This window comes from Camelus dromedarius, chromosome 16, assembly GCF_036321535.1.
Source record: "Camelus dromedarius isolate mCamDro1 chromosome 16, mCamDro1.pat, whole genome shotgun sequence".
Classification (NCBI taxonomy): domain Eukaryota; kingdom Metazoa; phylum Chordata; class Mammalia; order Artiodactyla; family Camelidae; genus Camelus; species Camelus dromedarius.
This window is the reverse complement of record NC_087451.1, coordinates 14,313,433-14,334,797: the sequence shown is the minus strand read 5'-3', so window position 1 is coordinate 14,334,797 and position 21,365 is coordinate 14,313,433. Positions and strand designations below refer to the sequence as shown.

The 21,365-nt window shown below is 39.0% G+C and overlaps 1 protein-coding gene across 12 annotated transcripts in view; it reads left to right on the top strand.

Annotated features, from left to right (window-relative positions):
- Window positions 1-21,365, top strand: part of ACACA (acetyl-CoA carboxylase alpha) — a 256,069-nt gene that overhangs the window by 136,904 nt on the left and 97,800 nt on the right. For 11 of the 12 annotated variants that reach the window (XM_064495017.1, XM_064495019.1, XM_031467943.2 and 8 more), the window contains 6 exons: window positions 8,863-8,886; window positions 11,543-11,686; window positions 12,475-12,571; window positions 13,441-13,548; window positions 18,255-18,311; window positions 18,559-18,603. In XM_064495017.1, the coding sequence (XP_064351087.1) occupies window positions 8,863-8,886; window positions 11,543-11,686; window positions 12,475-12,571; window positions 13,441-13,548; window positions 18,255-18,311; window positions 18,559-18,603 (475 nt within the window). The remainder of the gene's footprint in view (window positions 1-8,862; window positions 8,887-11,542; window positions 11,687-12,474; window positions 12,572-13,440; window positions 13,549-18,254; window positions 18,312-18,558; window positions 18,604-21,365) is intronic. The other variant, XM_031467944.2, reaches the window with a different exon arrangement.

Here is a 21,365-nt window from a genome sequence, read left to right as displayed (position 1 = left end):
TACTGCCCCTTCCCTTTGGGCAGTGATTTGTAGTCAGGCTGCAGAGCTGCTTCTGATTTCCTTCCCTCCTCATCGCTCCCCTTGTCCTTCTGAATCGCTCTCCCTGTCCTACATTTTTATTTGAGGCTGTGTGTCCAGCTTGGTGAGGGAAAGTCGATTGAAAAATGAGAGAAATGCTTGTTAACTGTTTGTTAAGAAATCTTACTCACCTTTCCGTCTCAAGGAATCTCAGTGACTCCTGAATCTCAGTTACTCCTGATATGATTTCAAAACTTACATACTTTTCCCTCCCAACATCTGAGGTTTATACTTCCCTCTGGGTGAAGACCAGATTTGAACAGAACTGTAATCCTATATATAGTCTTTCTGAAGTCTTCTTTGCTTGTATGTATACAGAATTATAAACTGCCAGATTATTATCATTTTCATTGGTGTAGACATAAAGGTGAAGACAGAGCAAATAAAGGAGGAAAGATAAAATAATCTTTGTGAAAACCAGAAAAAAAAAGTTAAGATTGCTTTAATGCTTTATTCAATCTGAGGTTCTTTTGTTAGTTTAGGAATATAAAATTTATTATCAGATTTAATTACAGAATGCCATATTTAATTTTAGAGCATAGTTTATTTGGATATTACAGATTTGCTACTTGAATTTAGTTTCATAAGTTTTTTTTTTGTTTTTGTTTTTTTATTTGTAACAAAAAAAATGTTTTTTACAATTAGAAGTTAACCTTATTCTGACACCAACTAGTGTACTGCAATTCAGTTCTGACACCACCTAGAGTTAGATCAGATGCCATGAATTAAGGGTTCAGTTCTCTCCATAAAACTGCCCCTGCTTCAGATGGTTCCATAAGTAGGGTGCCCAGTTCGCCCATAATTCTGACCAGCTGTCTGCAAATTTGGGGGTTCCTATGACCTCTTCAGGTTCAATAATTCACTAGAACAACTTACAGAACTCCGGAAAGCATTGTACTTACAATCACAGTTTTATTATAAAAGATACAGATCAGGATCAGGTCCAGGCAAATGAAGAGATACATAGAGTTTGGTCTGGGTGCATCCCGAACACAGAGGTTTCCTGTTCTTTCCCTGTGGAATCAGGGTACCTCATTCTCCCAGCATATCAATGTGTTCGCCAACCAAGAAGTTCCACTGAGCTTCAATGTGCAGAGTTTTTGTCAGGGTTTCATTACTATGGTGTGGTTGATTGAATTATAGGCCACATGATTAATCCAGCTCCTCTCCCCTCCCCAGAGGTCCAGGGGACCCTCTGATCACATGGTCAGTCTTTCTAGTGAGTAGCTTCTGTCCTGAGTTCTATCCATCTCTTAGCATAAACTCAGGTATGGTCCACAGGGCTCATGAATAATGAACTCACTTCTATTACTTGAGAAATTCCAAAATTTTATAGTCTCTCCCAGGCACCAGGAATAAAGGCCAAATTCTTTACTATATAATAGGTCTACAACCCTTACAAAAGAATTCTAGGGTCTCTTAGTTTTAGCTACTTTTGAGCCAAGTTCCAGCTTTTTTTCTGACTCTAGTACTTTTAATTTTTTTTCTATTATTGTTTTGAACAAACAGGTGATAAAGTGATTATTGTTTCTAATTCTACCGCAATAAGTTACAGGAGACTACCTACCATTGTTCATTCCACTTATAAGGCTGGAGACACAATTATATCCACAAACCTCTAGATTAATGATTCTCAGAATTATCTGCCAAGTATTTAAAAATACAAACAAACATATTGTATTCCTGACTCCGAGGATTCTGATTCGTTTTGAACCAGTGTCTAGGGGACTATTTTTTGAACAAGCTCCTCTGATAATTCTGTTGAACACCTGCAATTGAGAATCACTACTACTGGGGGAAGATATAGCTCAAGCACTAAAAGTATGTGCTTAGCATGCACGAGGTCCCGGGTTCAATCCCCAGTACCTCCTCTAAGAGTAAGTAAATAAATAAGCCTAATTAACCCCCCCCAAAAAAAAAAGAGAATCACCACTCCTGGATCAGGACTGCCCACTAGAAATCTAATGCAAGCCACATATGTAATTTTAAATTTTCTACTGACCACGTTTAAAAGGGTAATAAGAAACAGGCAAAATTACCTTTAGCAGCATTTTATTTAACCCATTGTATCCAGAATAGCATTTTAATATGTAATGAAAAGTTATTAATGAGATATTTTCCATACTTCATACCAAGTCTTTGAAATTTAGAGTATATTCTATACTTACAGAATGTCTCAATACAGACCAGCCATCTTTCCAGTGTTTCCTAGCCACATAGACAGCTCAACTGTAGACCAGGAATTAATTAGGACAATCACACTGAGTCCTCTTTGTTTTATGTTAATAGTAATGCCCTAAGGACAGATTTTTTTTTTCCTACAAACTCTTATTCTCATGTTGCTTATTCTTAGTAGTTACAGGAATTATCCACTTCTGATACTGTGTATATACAATATTTATTCAATGAGAACAGAGAACAGGCATATGAATATGCATATTTTACTTATTCAATGCAAAACAGAATTTTATAACATTTTCCCAATATTATATTTGGGGTTAACAAACCAAAAATTCTTGGGGGAGAAAACACATGTACTCTAATCGCAGTTTTTTGAATTTTCTTTCTTGGTGCTTGGTCTTCCCATTCCTAGCCAGACATTCATTTGAAGTAGACTGAACCCGTCCAGTAAGTCCTTAGGAGTATCTCTAAGTGGCACTGTGAAAGCAAGACTATGGTCTCTTGTTGTGCAGGGGGTCAGCTGGTGGAATTCTATTCCTGCAGTTTGTTTTTGACTAGTGATTTAGCCCCCGCGGGTTGGGATGAAACATGGCTCACTGTCTGCAAACTGACAACAGCAGAGTATTTCTTCAGGAAATGCCTTAGACGCTGTTTGAATGCAAGACCGTGTCCCATTTGCACATGTTTTGATTTTTAGAGAAGCAGGCAAAACACAAGCAGCTGCCATTGCAAATAAGTGGAGCAGCCTCTGAGGAGGGAGAAGACACCTGATTTTAACACCCTTGGGCAGTTAGCCTGTTGCCAACATGTTTGGAGCCTTTTTGTTTAAATTCATTGTGGGACTTTGTATTGCATTTTTTTAATACCTAAAATTTTTTTAAATTTTATTCTGGAAAGGACATTTAAAATGAGATCTACTCCTTTAATAATACTTTAAGTGTACAGTATAGTATTGTTGACTTTAGGTACAATATTGTACAACAGATCTCTAGCACTTTCTCATCTTGCTGGACTGAAACTTTCATTTGACATTCAGTATAATTTGACTATCTTTTTTCCTAATTGTCCTCTCAATATATATTTTTAAAAAGCAGCAGATAACTAAACAGTTTATTTCTAATCTCTGTGACTTTCTGCATCATCCCTCTCGCTAGGTAGGCTTCAGCCAAGGTGTGTATTCATCTTCTTGATCTTCTACCGAAGACTTCCAGATTTTTTTTCTGGGAACTGTAGTTGCAACTTATTTGGCATCCCCAGGTCTTACTCACCACAGGATTCAATATTAGAGCTTCACTAAGGGAAGCTCCTGGTCTAGGTATACCCTTTTCTTCTTAAACTCCCTTCACTTGAACAGCAACTGCAGAGATTTTCGTGACTTAAGCCTAGTAGGAAACTTGTGTATATGGGACACCTACCTATACAAGAAATGCGTGTATGTGTTTTTCCTTCTTTATCTTCTCAGCATTTAAGGACTATTTCCTGTTGTATGTGAATTTTTTTTTTTTTTTTGAGGGGAGGGGATTTTTGCTATCATTTTTTAAAGGTGACTTGTAGCCAGTTAGCAATTGTTCTTCGAGGAGAAATAGGTGAGTTTCTCCAGTCATTTTCTTGGTGCAGGAGTAGTCAGGACAGCTGGACTGCACTAAGAGAATATTTTGTTATTATCTAGACTTTTAGGACTTAAATGCTTTTGTCTAAAATTCCATCAGGCCAGCTCTTTAGTGAGTTCAACCAGTATTTTACATGGATTAATCCTGGAGCTCAGACTGTTACCATTCAGCATTCCTTTTTCTCTATCTTTTCCCAATGAGGCTCAGGGGACAGAGCCCGAGACGTGTCTTTTTTCTCGCTCTGAAACCCTAGTTTATCACTCACTGGTGCTGGTGATGGAAAAGCTTGTTACACAAAAGCATCGTCCTGCATGTATTTTTGACGATTCATCGAATTTGACATTCACGATTTTACTTAGCTTTGGCCATATTAAGTAACTCTGAATAATCTGGAAACTAATAAATTCTTTAGTCAGCCTGTGTATTTGATCTTCTAAAATATAGCTATATTTATACAAACATATGTGAAGTAAGTTATCTCATAAACTCTGTAGCTATGCACATGGCTATATGCATATATGCCATTCTGGGAATATGAAACTTAAAACTACAAATGATTTTCATAAGTAATACACATTAGTGAACAGAGTTCATTTTTTGAAACCTTTAATCTGTGATTCAAATAAGAAGCATCAAAATTGAAGCAGGAGATGGAAGTCTACTTTTGTTGTATGTTTCTGTACATGTATAATGGGTGAGGACCTATTGGTGTTTATTTCCACCTATTTCTTAGATGGAAATCCATGCTTTAGTTAATTTGAGTTGCACTGCACTTTCTCTGCTCTTTGCTCCTTGTAAATTCGACCTTCTATGTTATAATGTTTTAATTCAAGTACTTTCCTTTTCTCCTGTCTCACATCCAGAAGAGGTCGGCTGTGTTTTCCCCTGATAGCACATGTTTTGGTGATGACTGAATTCAGGCTGTTGGCATCTTCAATGTTCAGCTGTCGGTGGGTGGCCTCAGGACCTTTTTATGAAGGAGGTTGTGAGGAAGTTTAGCAATCAGAAGCCTTCCATGTGACTCATCGGCAGCCTACTGCCATTCTTGAGAATTCTGATCATCTCTGACACCCAGAGATGAGACCCTTTGGCTCATACTGAGACACTCAAGTCATCCAACATGTAGCATTTTTTAGCAGTGGGAGCCCTTGGTTGTAGTTAGCAGGCCAGAATGAGCTATAAATAAATAAAATCCTACAGTGCTTGCTTCCTTCATTCAGGGTAGTCTGCTGATAAGATGCAAGCATCTGGCAAAAGAGAAGATTCTCAGCAGGTTTAAGTGCTTACCAAAGTGCTTTCCTGTATCCATGGCTCTGCTCCTGGTCTCTGCTCTTATTTTGGCACTCTGGACTTGTAAGATTGGAGAGTCGAGTATAAAACTCAATATATCATTAGGGGAGCCCAAGGCCCCTTCTTGTCAAGGAAGACTAGCTGATTCCAGGGGGAAGGAAAAGCAGAATCCAGGGCACCTGTAAATCCCTGTAGTTTTGCGCTGTGGGTTTGTAGCTAATTATACAGCAGGCAGTAGTAATACGCTGTAGCTCTGTTGGCATATTTGTTTCAGAAAGAGCAAAATCTTCCAGCAGAGCAAAGAAGGGGCTTTGAAGGGGCTGCAAATGAATGAAGCAATGATCACTTTATTGTAAACGAAGGCTCTGCAGTGGAATCAGGGCATCTGAACGGCCAGGAGGTGGTGGGGAAGATGCCAATAGAAATACACGGTTCAGATGTGTTTTTTAGCTCTCGATTTGGATTCTCCTGCAGAAACAGTCACACAAGGAGACCACCACTGGTCACAGCCAGTCAAATTGCTCTTTCTCCTATGGTACTGTTGTTAGTGACTGCTAGTAGGTTATTCAGCCGACCTCTTCTGATTCTGCTTTGCTGCCTGATTTCAAAAGATTTGCCCTATCCTGGCTCTCAGTCACAGCTTGATGTAACCACTGCTTGTTTGCATGCATCCCCATCATTTTCATATAGGTTCTTTTTTTTTTTCCCCTTCAAGTTAGAAGGCAGAAGAATCAGGAGAATTTTCATATGATAATAGATTTATGTAGGGCCAGCTAGAATCAAGCAAAATGAAATTCAGATGGAAGGGATGGTAAAAGGCCCAGAGAACTTGTGCCTGCCAGAGAAGTCAGTGTTCCTTAAATAAAGAGGGTTCAGCCAGCAGGCAGCAACTCTGACTATGCATTCATATGGAAGCAGGCTCTCTAGCCATTCTAGGCAGGCAGATCAATAAAATCAGAGGTGACTTAATGCCGAGGACCTCAGAATTCAAAGGCTTTCTCTTGTCCTTCTTTAAATTTAGGCTATATTGATGTGGACTGCTACCCTCGGGAATAGAGATGAGAAAATGCCAGGTCTAGATTCTGGTTTTTGACACCCTATTGAGCGATATCCTTGGAAAGCATCCCCTTTGGTTTATCAGTTATCACGTCTGTAAAATGGAGCTAATCTCCTAAAAGGAAAATGATTCCAATATTTTTCAAAACATTGTAAGTGAAGATTCATCATGCGTGCTTTGAAGAGCCTAAACAACAAATGTTTCATAAGGGAATTTGTACCCCTTTTATGTATTTGAAAATGCAGTTGATTGCCTTATCAGAGATTGAGCAATTGGGCTATTTTTGCATGATGAGTATGCAGTGAAATATGGTAGATTTTCTTTTATTTTTAGCCATATAAATGGAATATTTGACTCATATACAGTCTCTACCTTGGTTGTTTATTTTTGTGCAGACCATGGATCTAGCTTTCTAGTGTATCACAATACTGTGCAGTATGTCACATTGGTCATTTTCTTAAATTGATCAAATAGCCCCTGTACAGAGTAACAAAATATATAAATGATCATTATAGACATGGCTAAGTATTTACCTGGTAGTAGAGAGTTTAACCTTCCTTCCCTGGTCATCTCCCTGACAGCCCCACAGATTCTTATTCTATCAAAGAAGATAAGCTGCCTCTAAACTTACCTCTTATGTGATTGATTTGAGGCCAGTCCTTTAAAACTGGAGATGTTGGGAGTTTTTGTTCTCACCCCATGCTGTGTAGATGGTGCATGATTCCTATAGCAAAGCAGCAGGGGGCTCCCGGTGAGAGCTTGAGGATTGCTGATGGAGAAGGGCTGGCTTTTTGTTGGTGTTGTTCTTTCCAGGCCCCTTTCTACTGAAAACTTGGCCCTCATCCTGTGAAGACTCCCTAAGGGATTAGAGTGTAGCCACAGAAGCAGTGAGACCATTTTATTAGTGTGAGAAATTGGTTAACAGTGGAGAGAGATTACACTGGTTTCTAAATTCCAGAAACCTGGATGGATGGAACCTGAGATTGCTTTGCTTGTAGGGTTCTTCTCTCTGAACTGAGGTTCATGGATTAGAGACTGTGCAGGTGGCCCTTTTCTTTAGAATCCTTTGTATCTTAAAAGGGACACTTTCCTATATTCTCATTAGCATTTACTCTTAGTTTTCTGCTTCTGCTCTAGCGCCTGTGCCTAGTTTTTGTTGGTTGATGAGGGCCAAGTGCATTGTAACTAAGGATCTCTTGTAAAATGAAACCCATCCCCCTGAATGAGAGGCTCGAAGAATCCACACGGCAAAGGCGCAGGCTTTTGCACTCTGAGGTTGCTCTTGCTGCCTTATGAATTGGCTCTGTGATACAGGTTTGATGCAGAGAGCATTGCTACTCACAAATCACACGAGGTGTACAGTTTGTGTGCAGTGATATGTCACAGCTCTTTATTTATACGGCCAGCTCAGTCTATTCTGCTCCTTTCACTGCCGTGGAAAGTGCATCATTTCCCTCCCTCTCTCCTCCTTCCTACATATCATCAGCACCACCCACTATGTTCTGCCCATTAAGTCCTCTGTGTGCCAGAAAACCCCAGTTAAATGCTGATAAAAGAATGTTAGAAGGTTAAGATATCAACCAATCAACCCCCATACAGGACTCCTAAATTGTGGGTGGTAAGTATAACTTTTCCCTCTTAACATTGAAAATAAGGAGTTTTATTCACTTTTTTTTTTTCCACTTGAGGACATGACTGACATCAGATTAAGGGGGAAAAAAAGCATTGGTGCCAATGACCAAAGAGAACGCATTAAACTCACTTTGCAGTTTCCATTCTTACCTTAGTCTTTCACGATTTTGCAACGTTCTTTATTAGGAAATTCTAGGGCTAGCCAAATCTAGTAAGGTTTTATTTATGGAAGGCCTGGAGTTTTTAAGCTTAAACAGCAATTTTAAAAAGTCATTATTACCCTAAACTCATTTAATTTAAAAATTATTAATTAACTTTTAACAATTTATACCGCTCTAATCATAGAATCACTAATCATTACATTCCTGCCTGATTTTCAGTTCCTTTAAGCTCCTATAGTATGCCACCCCCTGACCTCCACCCCCACCCCAGCCAGGTCTTCCGGAGAAAGACCAGGGTTAAAGAGAATTAGAAAAGGTAGCTGGGAACCCAGATTCCTGACTTCTTTTTTTAGAGGAGAGTTTGTAGGTGCATTGCACATCCTAGAAGAATAGTTAGGGTGGAAGGGGCTGTGGAATCAACTTCCGAACTTCCTTATTGCATTTTTAGTAAAATAGGAACGAGTAAGAAGATTCTCCAAGAATCTTGTCAAGAATTGTATTTCATATCGAAGCTTAAGATAATATACCATATCATATAGCTTAAATTAATTTTCATAAGCCTGTGTTTTATCCTTACTCTGCATTATTTTTTTGTAATAGAGCTATAAAAAATTTCATGGTAAATATATTTCGACCCTTTCCGTCAACAGCTGCTGTGGTGGGGTAGGTCAGGAGGCATGCCTCTTTGGAGGCATCCTGGGGGTTGAAGGGTAATGGGCACTTAATTATGTCTGCTGAATGCCAGAGCGGCCAAACTGGAGCTCCTCACCACTGGTCTGTATCTGCTCTGACAGTTCTTTTATTATGGCTTTCATTAACCTGTCAGTAACTAACTGTGGTTGTTTAATTACAGAGGGAACATCCCCACGCTAAACAGGTACCGTATATTTAGTTTTTTTTTCCCCTCCCAATTAAAACCACCTTTTTTTTGTAACTTGGAATAGTGAAATTAGGGGAAAAAATAACACTACAAACTAACATAATATCTTCTGTTAGGGAGTCCTGAGCTCCCCTTTGGACATACTAAATTATTCTTTCTGTTTAGAAAACATGTCTTCAGCTTTTCTTCAGCCGTTCAAAAAGCAATACTTGAAAAGTCTCAGTATGGGAAAGCTCCCACCTAGCTATACATGATAGAGGAATCTGCCTGATGTTCAGCTTTGCTGTAAACATCTTCTTTTGCTAAGTTGTCGGTCTAGTTTGGGGCTTTCAGAGGAGAAAACCTTACGATGACTCCTATGCTGGCAAACTGTTCATAAATTTTTCAATTTTTACTTTCTCTGATTCGCTTCTCCTTCCAGAGAAATGCAAATGCAGGAATAGCTGATCTCATGTTTTATCAGTTTGTTAGCTATTTTCTCTAAAGTGTTAAAGTGTGATGATGATTTGAAAGTCAAGTTTTATTTCAGACCTATAATAAGATTAACATTTGAAAAGTATATCTTAAGTTTTGATGTGTTGTATGTAGCCTTGTGAAGATGTTTCGAGACCACTGTAACACAAGCAATATTGCAGTGCTTCCTTCTGCTCCTCAGCCAAGCAAGGCAACACAGTGCAAGTTTGAGAGGATAGCAGTACTGATTGGAATCCACAAAATGCTAAAGCCGCAGCAAGTTGGTGGCGAGCTCTTTGTAGATGATCAAATTATATACTGAAATATTTACGGACATATGTTTATTTTGTCCCTCTCCCTTTAAATATTAAGTAATCAAAACTGATCATGGTTTTTAGCATCCAGTTTGTATGGGGAGAGGAAAGGGAGTGCTTTTGTCCAGTCCTCTTATCTGCTCTTGGAGAGTGGGCTTTCTTCATTCCTGCCTGCCTTGAGCCGTCCTGGCCCAAGAGCAGGGTCGTGGGGGAAACTGAAATGTGGATATGTCCCATGGGGCTCAGTTGAGTGAAAAAGATTCTTAACCCCTGTTTCCCACCAACGTAGCCTGTTAGCTTACTCAGAGGCAGTTCCCTTTAAGGGTTATCTCAATTATCTTTCCTGTCTAATGCCAGGCAGGTAGAAAAGATACAATGCCTCACAAACTTGCTCCTTTGCTCAGTCCTTTTGGTGATCCTAGAAAAGAGGGTGGTAGCATATCTGAGTCTGAACAACTCTGAATCCCAGTTTCTAGCGAGCACAGTGTGTAAGGCTTGCTTGATGTGTATTTCATTTGTTTGTTTCATTCATGGTATCAATGGTTTCCTCTCCCACTCTACCTTTCTAGTCCCTGGTACTGTCAAAAGATGAGGTACCTTTTTTATAGTCGTCATTTGCCAAAGGAATTAAAAACCTGGAGTGTTAGTCTCTATAGTCTGTGTGAGCAGCACTCCCATTCTATAAAAAAAATTCTGTTGCCTTTTATAATTACAGTTTGCAATAGAGTACAGTGTGTACCCAGATCACTACTAGCCCACTTTGCAAGCTCCCTTCCCCCTGCAATACTGCAGGTGGTGCACCTGAAGGAGATTTCTGAGCAGCTCCCCAAAGTTCAGGTGCCATTGCCTTGCTCCAAACTTGCTTCAGATCAGTATGCCAGTAACGTGTCAGGCAAGTGCTGGAGGCATCCTGTGTCTTGGTCCTTCCTAACAGGCTGTCCTGATGACTGGGCCTTCATAAACACTTTACAGTACTATTTATTCAGTATGTGCTGCTGAGGTGCATCAAGGAATATCCGGATTCATTACGTTTTTAGATGGAAAAAAATCAGTTCAATTCTCTTTGAGCATCTCCATTTACACCTATTTGTCATGCTTACACATACTTTGAGACCCATGCTCTGCCCTTTTGTATCTTGCTGAGATTAATTAAAGGCTTTCAGCGAAGATATACTTTGGTATAGAAGTGTTTAAATAGAAAAAAAGGAAAATTTGAAAAATTGTCTCTCTTTCAAAAAAGGAAGGAGCTATATAATCCTTTTAACTGCTCTCCCCATCAGCCCATTAAAGGAAAAAAGTAAACACCTCAGTGAAGTTCCTTTTATAGACTATGACTTGTTTCTCTATGATGAACCATGCTTTTTTTAATGATTTACTAGACCATTCCAAATGACTTTACTGGTTGTTGTACATGCATCTATCTGTGAATACTTAATCTGTTACAATTCCTAGAGAAAAATGCCGTAAGTGTTGCCTCATTGCGACTCACTTGGCTTGCTTACTTCCTTTTAAAAGAGGGAATGTTTTAGGGAAGGGGAAGGTGCAGGATGGTTTTTAACCCCTAAGTGCCATTCCTTCATTCGACATGTCATGATGTCGTTGTGTTAAAACCACTATGATGTTCCTGACAGTTCTTAGATTTTTATTTGGAGAAATTTGGGGAATGGTAAAAAATACTGTGTGTCGGGGGTGGGGCAGGAATTCAAATGCAAGGGTTAATGTGAATCTAGCAAGACAACCTTAACTATAGTGGGTTAAAAATACCAGATCTGCTGTGCAACCTGACCCTACCTCAGTTTCCTCCTCGCTCCTTTTCCCTATTGTTATTCTCCCAGTCCTTGCTCCTACCCTCCTTGTCTAATGCACTTGATTGAATTACCATTTAGAATGTCCTTCTCCTCCAACCTCAACCACTATGGCATGACTCATGTAGCTAGTGTCAGCGACGTGCTGCTGGACAACTCATTCACTCCACCGTGTCAGCGGATGGGCGGAATGGTCTCTTTTCGGACTTTTGAAGATTTTGTCAGGTAAGGCATCATGGAACTGTGTCTATCCGAGGGGAGCCTTGGGCTTCTCATGTTTCTGTCAAATGAATAAAGGACCCCAGATTAGCCACGAGCCAGCTAACGAGACGTAGCCTTTGCCGTATTCGCCCTCGGAGGGGTATATGTCCTTCCCTTTCCACCTCTCGTGCAGACTCTGCAAGCCTCTACTTGTTATATGAGCCTGGTCAGAAAAAAAGAAACAAACAAAAACTATCGTTTCCTCAGTTGCTAACAGAAGAAGCTATCTGCTCTGTGATGAGTGAAATGTAAGGAGAACTTAAACACAACACGAGACTGAGCCCCACCAGAGACGATACATCTTTTGATTAAATGCATTCAGCATCTGTCTCTTGATGTATACTGATGCATTACCTTGGGGGGAGGGGTAATTACATTGGTCTATCACTGCTCTAGTCCCAGGCTCTTTCTGTTACTTTAAGACCGATGATGACAGCGATGCTCATACCTTACATATGAAAAAAAAAAAAAGAGAGAAAAGAAAAGAAAAAGCTTTAGATCATTCTTTTTTAAAAAGAAAAAAAATATGGTTTTATTACAGTTTAAACAATCCATCCTCCTAATTTCTGCCACTTGGTGAAATTTTGCATGTCACCTCTAGCCACTGTTAATTCTATTTAGTTGACTATTGAGCACAGGGTAGGATAGATTATTTATTCTCTAAGACAGGGCCGACAGGAACAGCGTGCGTTTCCTGCCACTTAGGTTTTCTGCCACTTGGGTTTTCATGGTGTTTCTCTGGTATTTTTCAGGATCTTTGATGAAGTGATGGGCTGCTTCTGTGATTCCCCACCCCAAAGCCCCACATTCCCTGAGGCAGGTCACACATCTCTTTACGACGAAGACAAGGTATGGTGTCCCCTTTAGGGGTATATTTTCTCCTTCAGGTACAGGACTTGTCTACTTGCTTTATGACTTAGGAACATTATGAGGAAGAATTCATCTTTTCCACTCTAATTTATATTATTTAATTTTATATGCCTCATCAAAGGAGTTTTGGAAACAGGTGGAATATAAATGCTAACCTAAAAATAAAAACAACTGTATTAATCTTGGAATCCATAGTGCGGAATGAGTTTGGCTACATCCATGGCAGCTGCCCTGGGTCTCTGAGCTTTGGTTGCTTTAATTCTTACTCAATAATGGCTTGTATATTTGCAGAGTGGTGCTATGGTAGTCTTTAGGGAATGGTGGGCTTCAGAGAGCAGAAAAAATAGAAACTGTGTTGAAAAATTTGTCCTTTTATTAAATCCCTTCTTTTCATTTCTTAGTAAACAAATTGTCCTATTTCTTCCCTACCAGGTTATTTTCCCATGGTTTCATACTTCCTTTGTTTGGTAAATTGTTATGAAGTATGTTCAGATGGCTTCTTTCACTCATTTGTCTTTACATTCTGTGAAGAGATGTGGCAAGTGGTTTTGTTCCCATTTTATTGGTGGAAAAGCTGAGATTCAGTGGGTCTTCAAGTTCATATCAAGTCAAGATTTGGGGCCACCTCTCATTAATACCTTTGCTGCCTTATCTTTTAAAAGTTAGGTGTTTTTATTTAACCTTCATTGTGGGTGTTGGGCAGTGGTTTCAATTTGCTCATTCATACCAGTGGGCCATTCAAAATGTCCTGTGGGGCATATTTCTTTTTCAGGTTTCCTACTGAATATTATAACTTCTCTCTGCCTTGTATTAGCCAGCCTCCTAATTTCTTTGTTCTTGGGTTGTAGGTCCCCCGGGATGAACCGATACACATTCTGAATGTGGCTATCAAGACTGACTGTGACATTGAGGATGACAGGCTGGCAGCAATGTTCCGAGAATTTACCCAGCAAAATGTAAGTCCTCAGCTTGCATGGAAACTGGTGATGGCCCCTTTCCTGCTGGCTGTATGTCATGTCCATCCTTCTATCAGTTGCTACTTACAAGGCCTATCACCGATAATGGCTATGTCTTTTACATAGTTCTGCCTGATTGGGTAACATTCCAAAGTGATTTAATGGTATAAAATGCATATCTTTTTCTGTCAAGAAATAATAGACCTCAAACATTTAAAATGTTTTAAGGAAGTGGCGATATGTTCTTAAATCTTTCCTAGAGCTCCAATCTTGACTTGATTTCCGGTCACCTGCTGCATTTCCTTTGGTGACAACTCTGCATGTCTCGGCCCAAACTTCCCTCGGGCCCCTTCAGTGACCTTCCCTGCCAACTTTGGAAATGTCAGTTATACTTGCATCCTCCTTTCAGTTTTATATCACTTGGATATCTTGTGTTGACATCAAAATCCATAGTTTAAACCTAAATTCCCATCATTTTCCTTCACCTCTTCTGACTCCCCCAACCTGTGCAAAAAAACCTAAACAAAACCAAAAAACCCCCTAGTAACCAAATCCTTTGCCCCCAATCATTCAGAAATCACTGGCTTCTTCCTTTTGTTTGCTGTTCCATGATTCTGCCCCTCTACCCACACTCTGTCTGTGTGTATTTGTATCTGGCCAGTCATCGTGGTCTCTTAGTGTTTTCTTTGCAGTTTCTCTTACTCTTTTCTTTCCTTTCCTTTTTCCTCTGCGCTCCTTTCTTCTCCCCTCCTTTCCATTCCCCTCCCTCCCTCTCTGTTTTCCTTCCTTCCTTCCCCCTTCTTTGTGGTTTTTTAATTCCCATGACCATCTCTCTAGTTTAGACCTTTCCTCACCTCACATCTGAGGCATTGCAACAGGCTTACCTGTGGTCTTCAGTCTTGCTCTCCAGGTGGTTTCAGTTCTGCTCACCACCACAAAATTCGATGTCCAAAATGCCCCCTTTCCAAGGTACTCTCCCACTCAGGATTGATTCTCTCTAACCTTCAGGAAACCTCCTTCACTTGGTGTTTAACATCAGCCTGTTCATGAAGGCTAACAATCTAGCCTTTGCTATTCCATGAAAAGACTTGAGTCTTTGTCTCCTCTACCTTATTTGCTTGATCTCTTCTACTGCACCTTATCTGGAATGTTTTCCTCTTTCTTTCTTTCTTCCCTCCTCCTTTCCCTCCTTCCTTCCCTCCCCTCAACCTTTCTTTCTAAACCCTGCTTGTTTTAAGAACTGTCTCAAATTTTCTCTCTTTTATGAGGACCTCTCTGAGTAGCCCTAACTAAAAATGTATTTTTCTCCTTTGAATTTCTAATTGGTTAGCATACATTTATTAGCAATAATAATACTTTTTATTTATAAAGACCTTCTATTCAATTTTTTTTTATTTGCACCTTACCACAATCTTATGAGGTTAGATTAGTCAGGAATTATTCCAGTTGTACATGTGGGGAAAAACTCAAGCCCAGAGAGGTTAAGGCCCTTTAATCACTTGCCAGTAGATGACAGAGCAAAAAGTAGAATTTAAGGCTTTGATGCCAGCTCTAGGCGGGCACAGCTTTAGTAAATAGTACATTCCTAGCCCTGAAGATACTTATAGTCTAGCTGGGGCAACTGGTTAGGCACATTCAAAATGACAATCTGTGGTTCCATGTCGTTGCAATATATGATAGATGCCAAAGTGCCCCTCCTCAGCTGCCCTTAATGACAAGACCCATGTGTTTTCTTTGAACAGAAAGCACCTAGCCCATAGTGCTTGTCATAAAAAAAAGAATAATACATTTTTAAAATTAATTCAGCAGTTAGTGCCATAGGCAAATTGTAGATACCCAGGAAAAGATGGTAGTTTTGTCTCCACGGTGCTCTCACAGAACATGAGCTGGCTGTGGGATCGCAGTGAGGAAAGGTACTTCCAGAGAAGTGGAAGTAGGGGTCATGCCTAGGAATTTTCCTTTAGAAGAGAAATTTGCCTTCCTTCTTGCCCTTAACTCATGCATGACCTCATGAAATTAACCTGAGACCAGTGACCAAGGTGACCTTATCTGGAAGAGTCCTAGTGTTGTACATGGCTGCTGATGCTGTTGCTTGATGAAATAATCTATGAAAGTTTCTTCCCAGGTTGTGAGACACTAATTGCCCACATTTCATTGTTTTGACCTCAACTTTAGGCTTTTTCTTAACCCTCAGACCTGTATGTTATATATCATCCCACATGGATTTAAAGAGGCAGTTTCTCTATTTTCACTACATATAGTTGTAACATTAATTGCTGGTAAGTTACCCTTTTCCTTTACTGGACTTGTAAACTGAGGCACAGAGAAATCCAGCGTCTTTGCCCAGGGCTCTGCAGAAGGGGAACAGTTGACTTTGCGAGACCTGGGGGAGCTGCTAACTGAATCAGGTACTGTGCTTACCCAGGAATATTTGGCATTTTCACCTACTTGTTTTGAAATATATATATAAAAAGAAAAGGAAGGAAAAGCAATTTAAAAACAAAGCTGAAGTGATAACTAGTTTTATTTTTCACTTCATGATCGTGCTCCTAGCAGTTTAGAAAAAGTTTTTTTTTTCTTTTAAAGAACACATTAAACTATCAGATAGGTTGATCCAAATTGTCCAAATAATCTTCTAGTCCCAGCATGTCTTTTTTTCTCTCATAGAAATTAGGATCATATATTTGTAAATGACTTGTGGAGGAGATTGAAGCAGTCAGTGTAAATGGAGTTTCTCCAGGTGCTGACGCCTAATCGCTGGGTAATAGCTGTGGACTTGCTGTGAGACCCGCATTATTACAATGTAATCAGAATCCTGTTGCTCTGCTGTTATTGTCAGCCACTTGTGGAATTTTTAAAGCAATAACAATTTTGATTTTAAATCATGGCATTATTAAAGTTATTTTCTTCCCTTGCCAGAACATAGCTATTGATGCTTGTCTTTGAAGGACTTGGCTGTAGTGGAATTCTTTGTTGGTATCAGAAGAAATGTTTCTGTTCCTCAGCATACTGAGAGACAGAGACCCACCCCCACCCCTCACCTCTTTTTTCCTCCTCCCCCCACCTCCTTCCGCCCCTCCTGCCCTCCTTCCATCCTTCCTTCCTTCCTTCCTTTCTTTTCTTATTGTAGTATCAATATTTGATTATTTACATTAATGAGTATGATGCCAGTGCCAATCATTTTAAGGTGTAGTTAAACGAAAATTCATTTATATTTGACTGGGTAATTTATTATTAGAAAATTCATTTCTCCAGTTATCTTTTGCTTATGCTGCTAATTAATTTTGTTACTAAGCAATGCCATAGTAGAAATGGAAAAAATAAGAGGAAATGGCCCAGGAATGTGCTTGTTTATAAGAGGAAGAAGCCATTTTTGATTTTAAAAATATATAGTATTAAGAAAGTTAAACAAACAGACTCACAGACATAGTAAACAGTCTTACGGTTACCAGTGGGAAAGGGGGTGGGATGGATAAATTGGGAGTTCGAGATTTGCAAATATTAACTACTATATATAAAAATAGATAAAAACCAGATTTCTTCTATGTATCATAGGGAACTATATTCAATATCTTATAGTAACCTTTAATGAAAACAAATATATGCTTGTATATATGACTGAAATATTATGCTATCCACCAGAAATTGACACATTGAAACTGACTATACTTCAATAAATAAATAAAATTTGAAAAATAAAAAGTTAAGAATTGGCTTATAAATATATCTCTTGGTTAGAGTAAAGAAGGTAATTAAACTATCTGGATGTAGGTTGTGAAAGTCCACATATTTTTTTCTATTTTTTTTTTTTTCTATTCATTCATGTATTTTTTTCAGGTCATTCAATGGGTGCGATTGCTTCTGTACTTGCTAACATGTAGCCCCTCTTTGTTACGGTCCTTTAAGAGGATGGCTTTTACTCACTTCATTAATCTGTTCCTTTGTCTTTATCTTTTGAGATGAGTGAGGAGTACCAAGTAGAGGAAGGCTGACCCAAAGGCCCAAGACTCATGTAAGGGACTGTCTTGAAGCTGCTGGTCTCTGTTGACCTCTGATATACTGCTTGCCTATGCCAAGTGGAGATACAAATAATCACTAAATGTAAAAGACTGTTAAACACTGCTTTTAACAATTTTTAAAGAGAATCTTTTAAAAAAATACCATCATATAAAGTAGAGAGGAAATGTTTCAGAACTGAAAAGGTTAAAAGTTGTTAGGCTGAATTCTAGGAATGCTATATCAAACAATAGGTGATGGCTCTAGTCTAAATAACAGTTTAGGACTTGAATTTTCTATTTTATGGAAATTTTTTCTTTACTTGATTTTATTTAGCTTCTATATCAGTAGTGATCTTCACATTTAAATATAAGCCCACCAGTTTGATTTTTGTAAGCAGAAATTTTGTTAAGGTCTACCTTGGTATGTATCAGTCCTTAGAGAATTTAAGTGACCTCATACGACCCTTTCTTCTCCTCAAAATTCTCTTTCAGTTTTGTTCAGATCAATATATAAAACTTATTTTGTGAAACTTAGTCCCAGGAGCCATGTTGAGATTTGTTGTTTGCAAGTTTGAAGGTACTGAGTCAAGATAAAGATATTCAAAAAAGAGTGCTTAGTGCAATCAGAGCCTTCTGAGGACTGAATGGGGTAAAACTGAGGCTGAGTGGAGATCTCATCGATCTTCTGTTTCACATGTTTGTTTGTAGAAAGCTACCCTGGTTGAGCATGGGATTCGGCGCCTCACTTTCCTGGTTGCACAAAAGGTAATGGCATGTGAATTACGTACCTCTTTAATATTTCTTATGCTGCTGCTAGTACTTCAAAAAATGAAAAGTGTTGTTATAATCGTATGCTTACTTGCAGAATTTATGCAGAGAAAAAACTGTTTTGCTATAAATTTAATCAGGAAAAAGCCTTAGTTTAATCACCTTTTACTCAATTGGTTTTTAATTTTGTTACTAATTGCCAACTTCTACTGTTTTTCTTTCCTTTCTGTCTTTCATTTGAAAGGATTTCAGAAAACAGGTCAACTATGAAGTAGATCAGAGATTTCATGTAAGTAAAAAGAACAATGATGAAAGATTACTTACTGTTTTATCTGTTAGCCACTGATTAAATATTTAGAGTTATTTAGAAGGGCTGGACTGACGTTTGGTCCCTCTTTGAGAAAATACTATAATGAATATTCAGTTCTTCTATGGAGTGTTCAAACTAAAGGTTTTTTTTTTTTTCCTTTTTTACCCTATAATGAATTCTTAATATATCTCTGAGAAATAGTTAAGAATGAGCATATGCATTTATCCAGATGAATAAGGTAGAAGCGGGAGCTAACTAGTAATTTCTCCTGTGCACACGATGAATCAGTAATCAAGGACTGCCAATTATACTTGGGGTCTTGGCTTCTACCAAAGATGGATTCCAGTTCTATTATTGAGAATTCTCAATTCTGAAGAACAGTCATTTATTATTTAAAATGCCTTAATGGAGCCCAAGTTGGTGTTTTTGTCTTATGTTAATTCTAAGAGGAGGAAATAAATAAAAATTAAGTATTAAGTTGCTTGTTCCCCCATTTCATTGAATTAAATGTTAATATTTATGAGATTAAAAATTTTATTGAAAAATTTTAATAAAGAGAATTAAGTAATAGCCTGGCCTCTGAACTGTGGTGCACATGTGTGTGATCATACCCAATATGCTGAGCAGTACGGTCAGAAATCCAGTTTGCATTCAAGATGTCATTCTCTAAAATGACTGATTGGAGTAAAAATATTTCTTTAAAAATTGATCCTAGTGTAAGTGAAGTAGGATTCCAAAGGATATTAAGAATTCTTAATTTTTCTGATAAGAATTTTATTTTGTTTTGTTTTGGCAATTAAGATGATTGAGTTAGTTTTCAAGCCCTGCTCATTTGCAATAATGAAGATGACATTTGGGATTCTGGAAAGGACTCTGTAAACTCAAGGACCTGTGTGTGATTGCTCTTATTGCCCTTTTGTTTATTAGGTCTCCAGCACTTGACATTTTGTTTTCCCTCTCACAGTTGGTCTAGTCTATAGAGAAACAAGAGAGCCCAGCCTGAAAGCTAAAGAGCTAGGATTTTTCTGAAACACTTTAGGAAATGTTATGGACTACACAACTCCCCTGTGTTATTGATGTCAGGAAATCAAGCAGAGTGCAGATATATATCAATCAATAACTGTGGATAGGAAACTGGAGGCAGTGGAGAAGTGTGAGGAGCTTAAAGAGAACCCCGGGGCTTTAGGAAGAAAAATCAGGAGCTTAGAGAATGAAATTGGTACTTGCGGGTAGAGCATGAGAGCCCATGAATAAACATTGTGGCTGGTAGATGCCGATCAGAACTCAGGTAGACATGCCAGAGCCAGGCCCTGGATTTGGGAGGAGTGTTGGGCTACGTTCTTAAGTGTTAATGGATTTTTTCTTTTCTCGCTGACTTTGGAATAATATATTATTCTGAGGAATAATATTAAATCCTGTAACACTGTTTTCCTTTTTCCTAATGGTTCAGATGGAGTCTTCACGTCTGTAGCACATGAGCATTCTATGATAAATTAAAACTCTCCACTAAAATTTTTAAAAAGCCAAAGCAGTTAATTCTCTTGAACATTATGGGGGGTTTTGTTTTTGTTTTTTTGGTACTTTCTTATCTGTGAATCTAAATCCTGTCCTAGAATATATCTATAGCTTTGAAACATTTTTTTCTCCCTGCTCTCCTAATATTTCTGGATTTAGGTTGAACAGGGACATGTATAAGCAAAATCTGCTAGGAAATGAGCCCAGCAGGGGGTCTTCTCAGGGAATTGCTGCCCAATTCCTGTATAGTGGCATCAAATGGGAAATCAGTTAAATTATCAAGTGACCTGATCTGTCATGAGTGTAGGAAAGGTTGCTCTAGGACATAGAGAACATTAAGGTTTAGGTATGGACTGGATTTGCTCTAAAGAACTGAATGGCAGAAGAGTTGGCGTGTTTTTTTATGTTAGGCCCATAAGAAATGATTAGTAGTTACACAGGGGGCAAGGGCGACTATTACTGAACTCTGGCCAGGATCTGCAATAGCCTGGAATTCTTGGCAGGAGTTGTACAAATCCGGGGCTCACTGTCGTGATGCTGCTCTGAATTCCACTGCTGGTGGTAGCTGGAAGGATGCTTAGCCTCTGTCATGTCATCTGATGTGCGCTTGCCCCATAGTTAGTGTAGTGTGAAAAAGAGGAAGCTTTCCGGGAGTGTTAGAGATGAATCCCTTGATCTCTTCGGCTTCCTGGTAATCCACTGTGATGTATGCAGCCTCCCCTGTTCTACCCTGTGAAATCCCTGTATTATTGAGTGGAAGAGGGAATGCACAGAGGAGGGGGCAAGGAGAGGAGGAAGGTTACCAGGTTTGGTTCAAGAACAGCACTGGCTGGTGTGGAATGAAGCAGCTGCGCTGTTACGGAGTCGTCATCTCTCAGACTGCTTCAGAACCAGAGCCAGGCAAATCAGGGCCAGGCAAAGTGGAGGTTCTTAGGGGATGTCTATATTGTTAGGTGCTTATTCAGATGCCAGTGAAGGCTATAATTATTTCCAAAACTTCTTGTTTAATCACTGTAGTCCCCAGAGAGCTGTCCACCAGCATGTTTGTTACTGCTTAAGTCTCTTGGCTCTACATGGAGACAGTTCTTCCAAACGGGCAGTGGTCACCAGCATTAAGGAGGCTTGGTGTTGAGTCTGTTTCCATAACCATCTAATTAAATCAAGTACCTATATAATGGGACTTGAATAACTGCTTAACATTGTTATTTAAACAGAAGGTTTGAGGG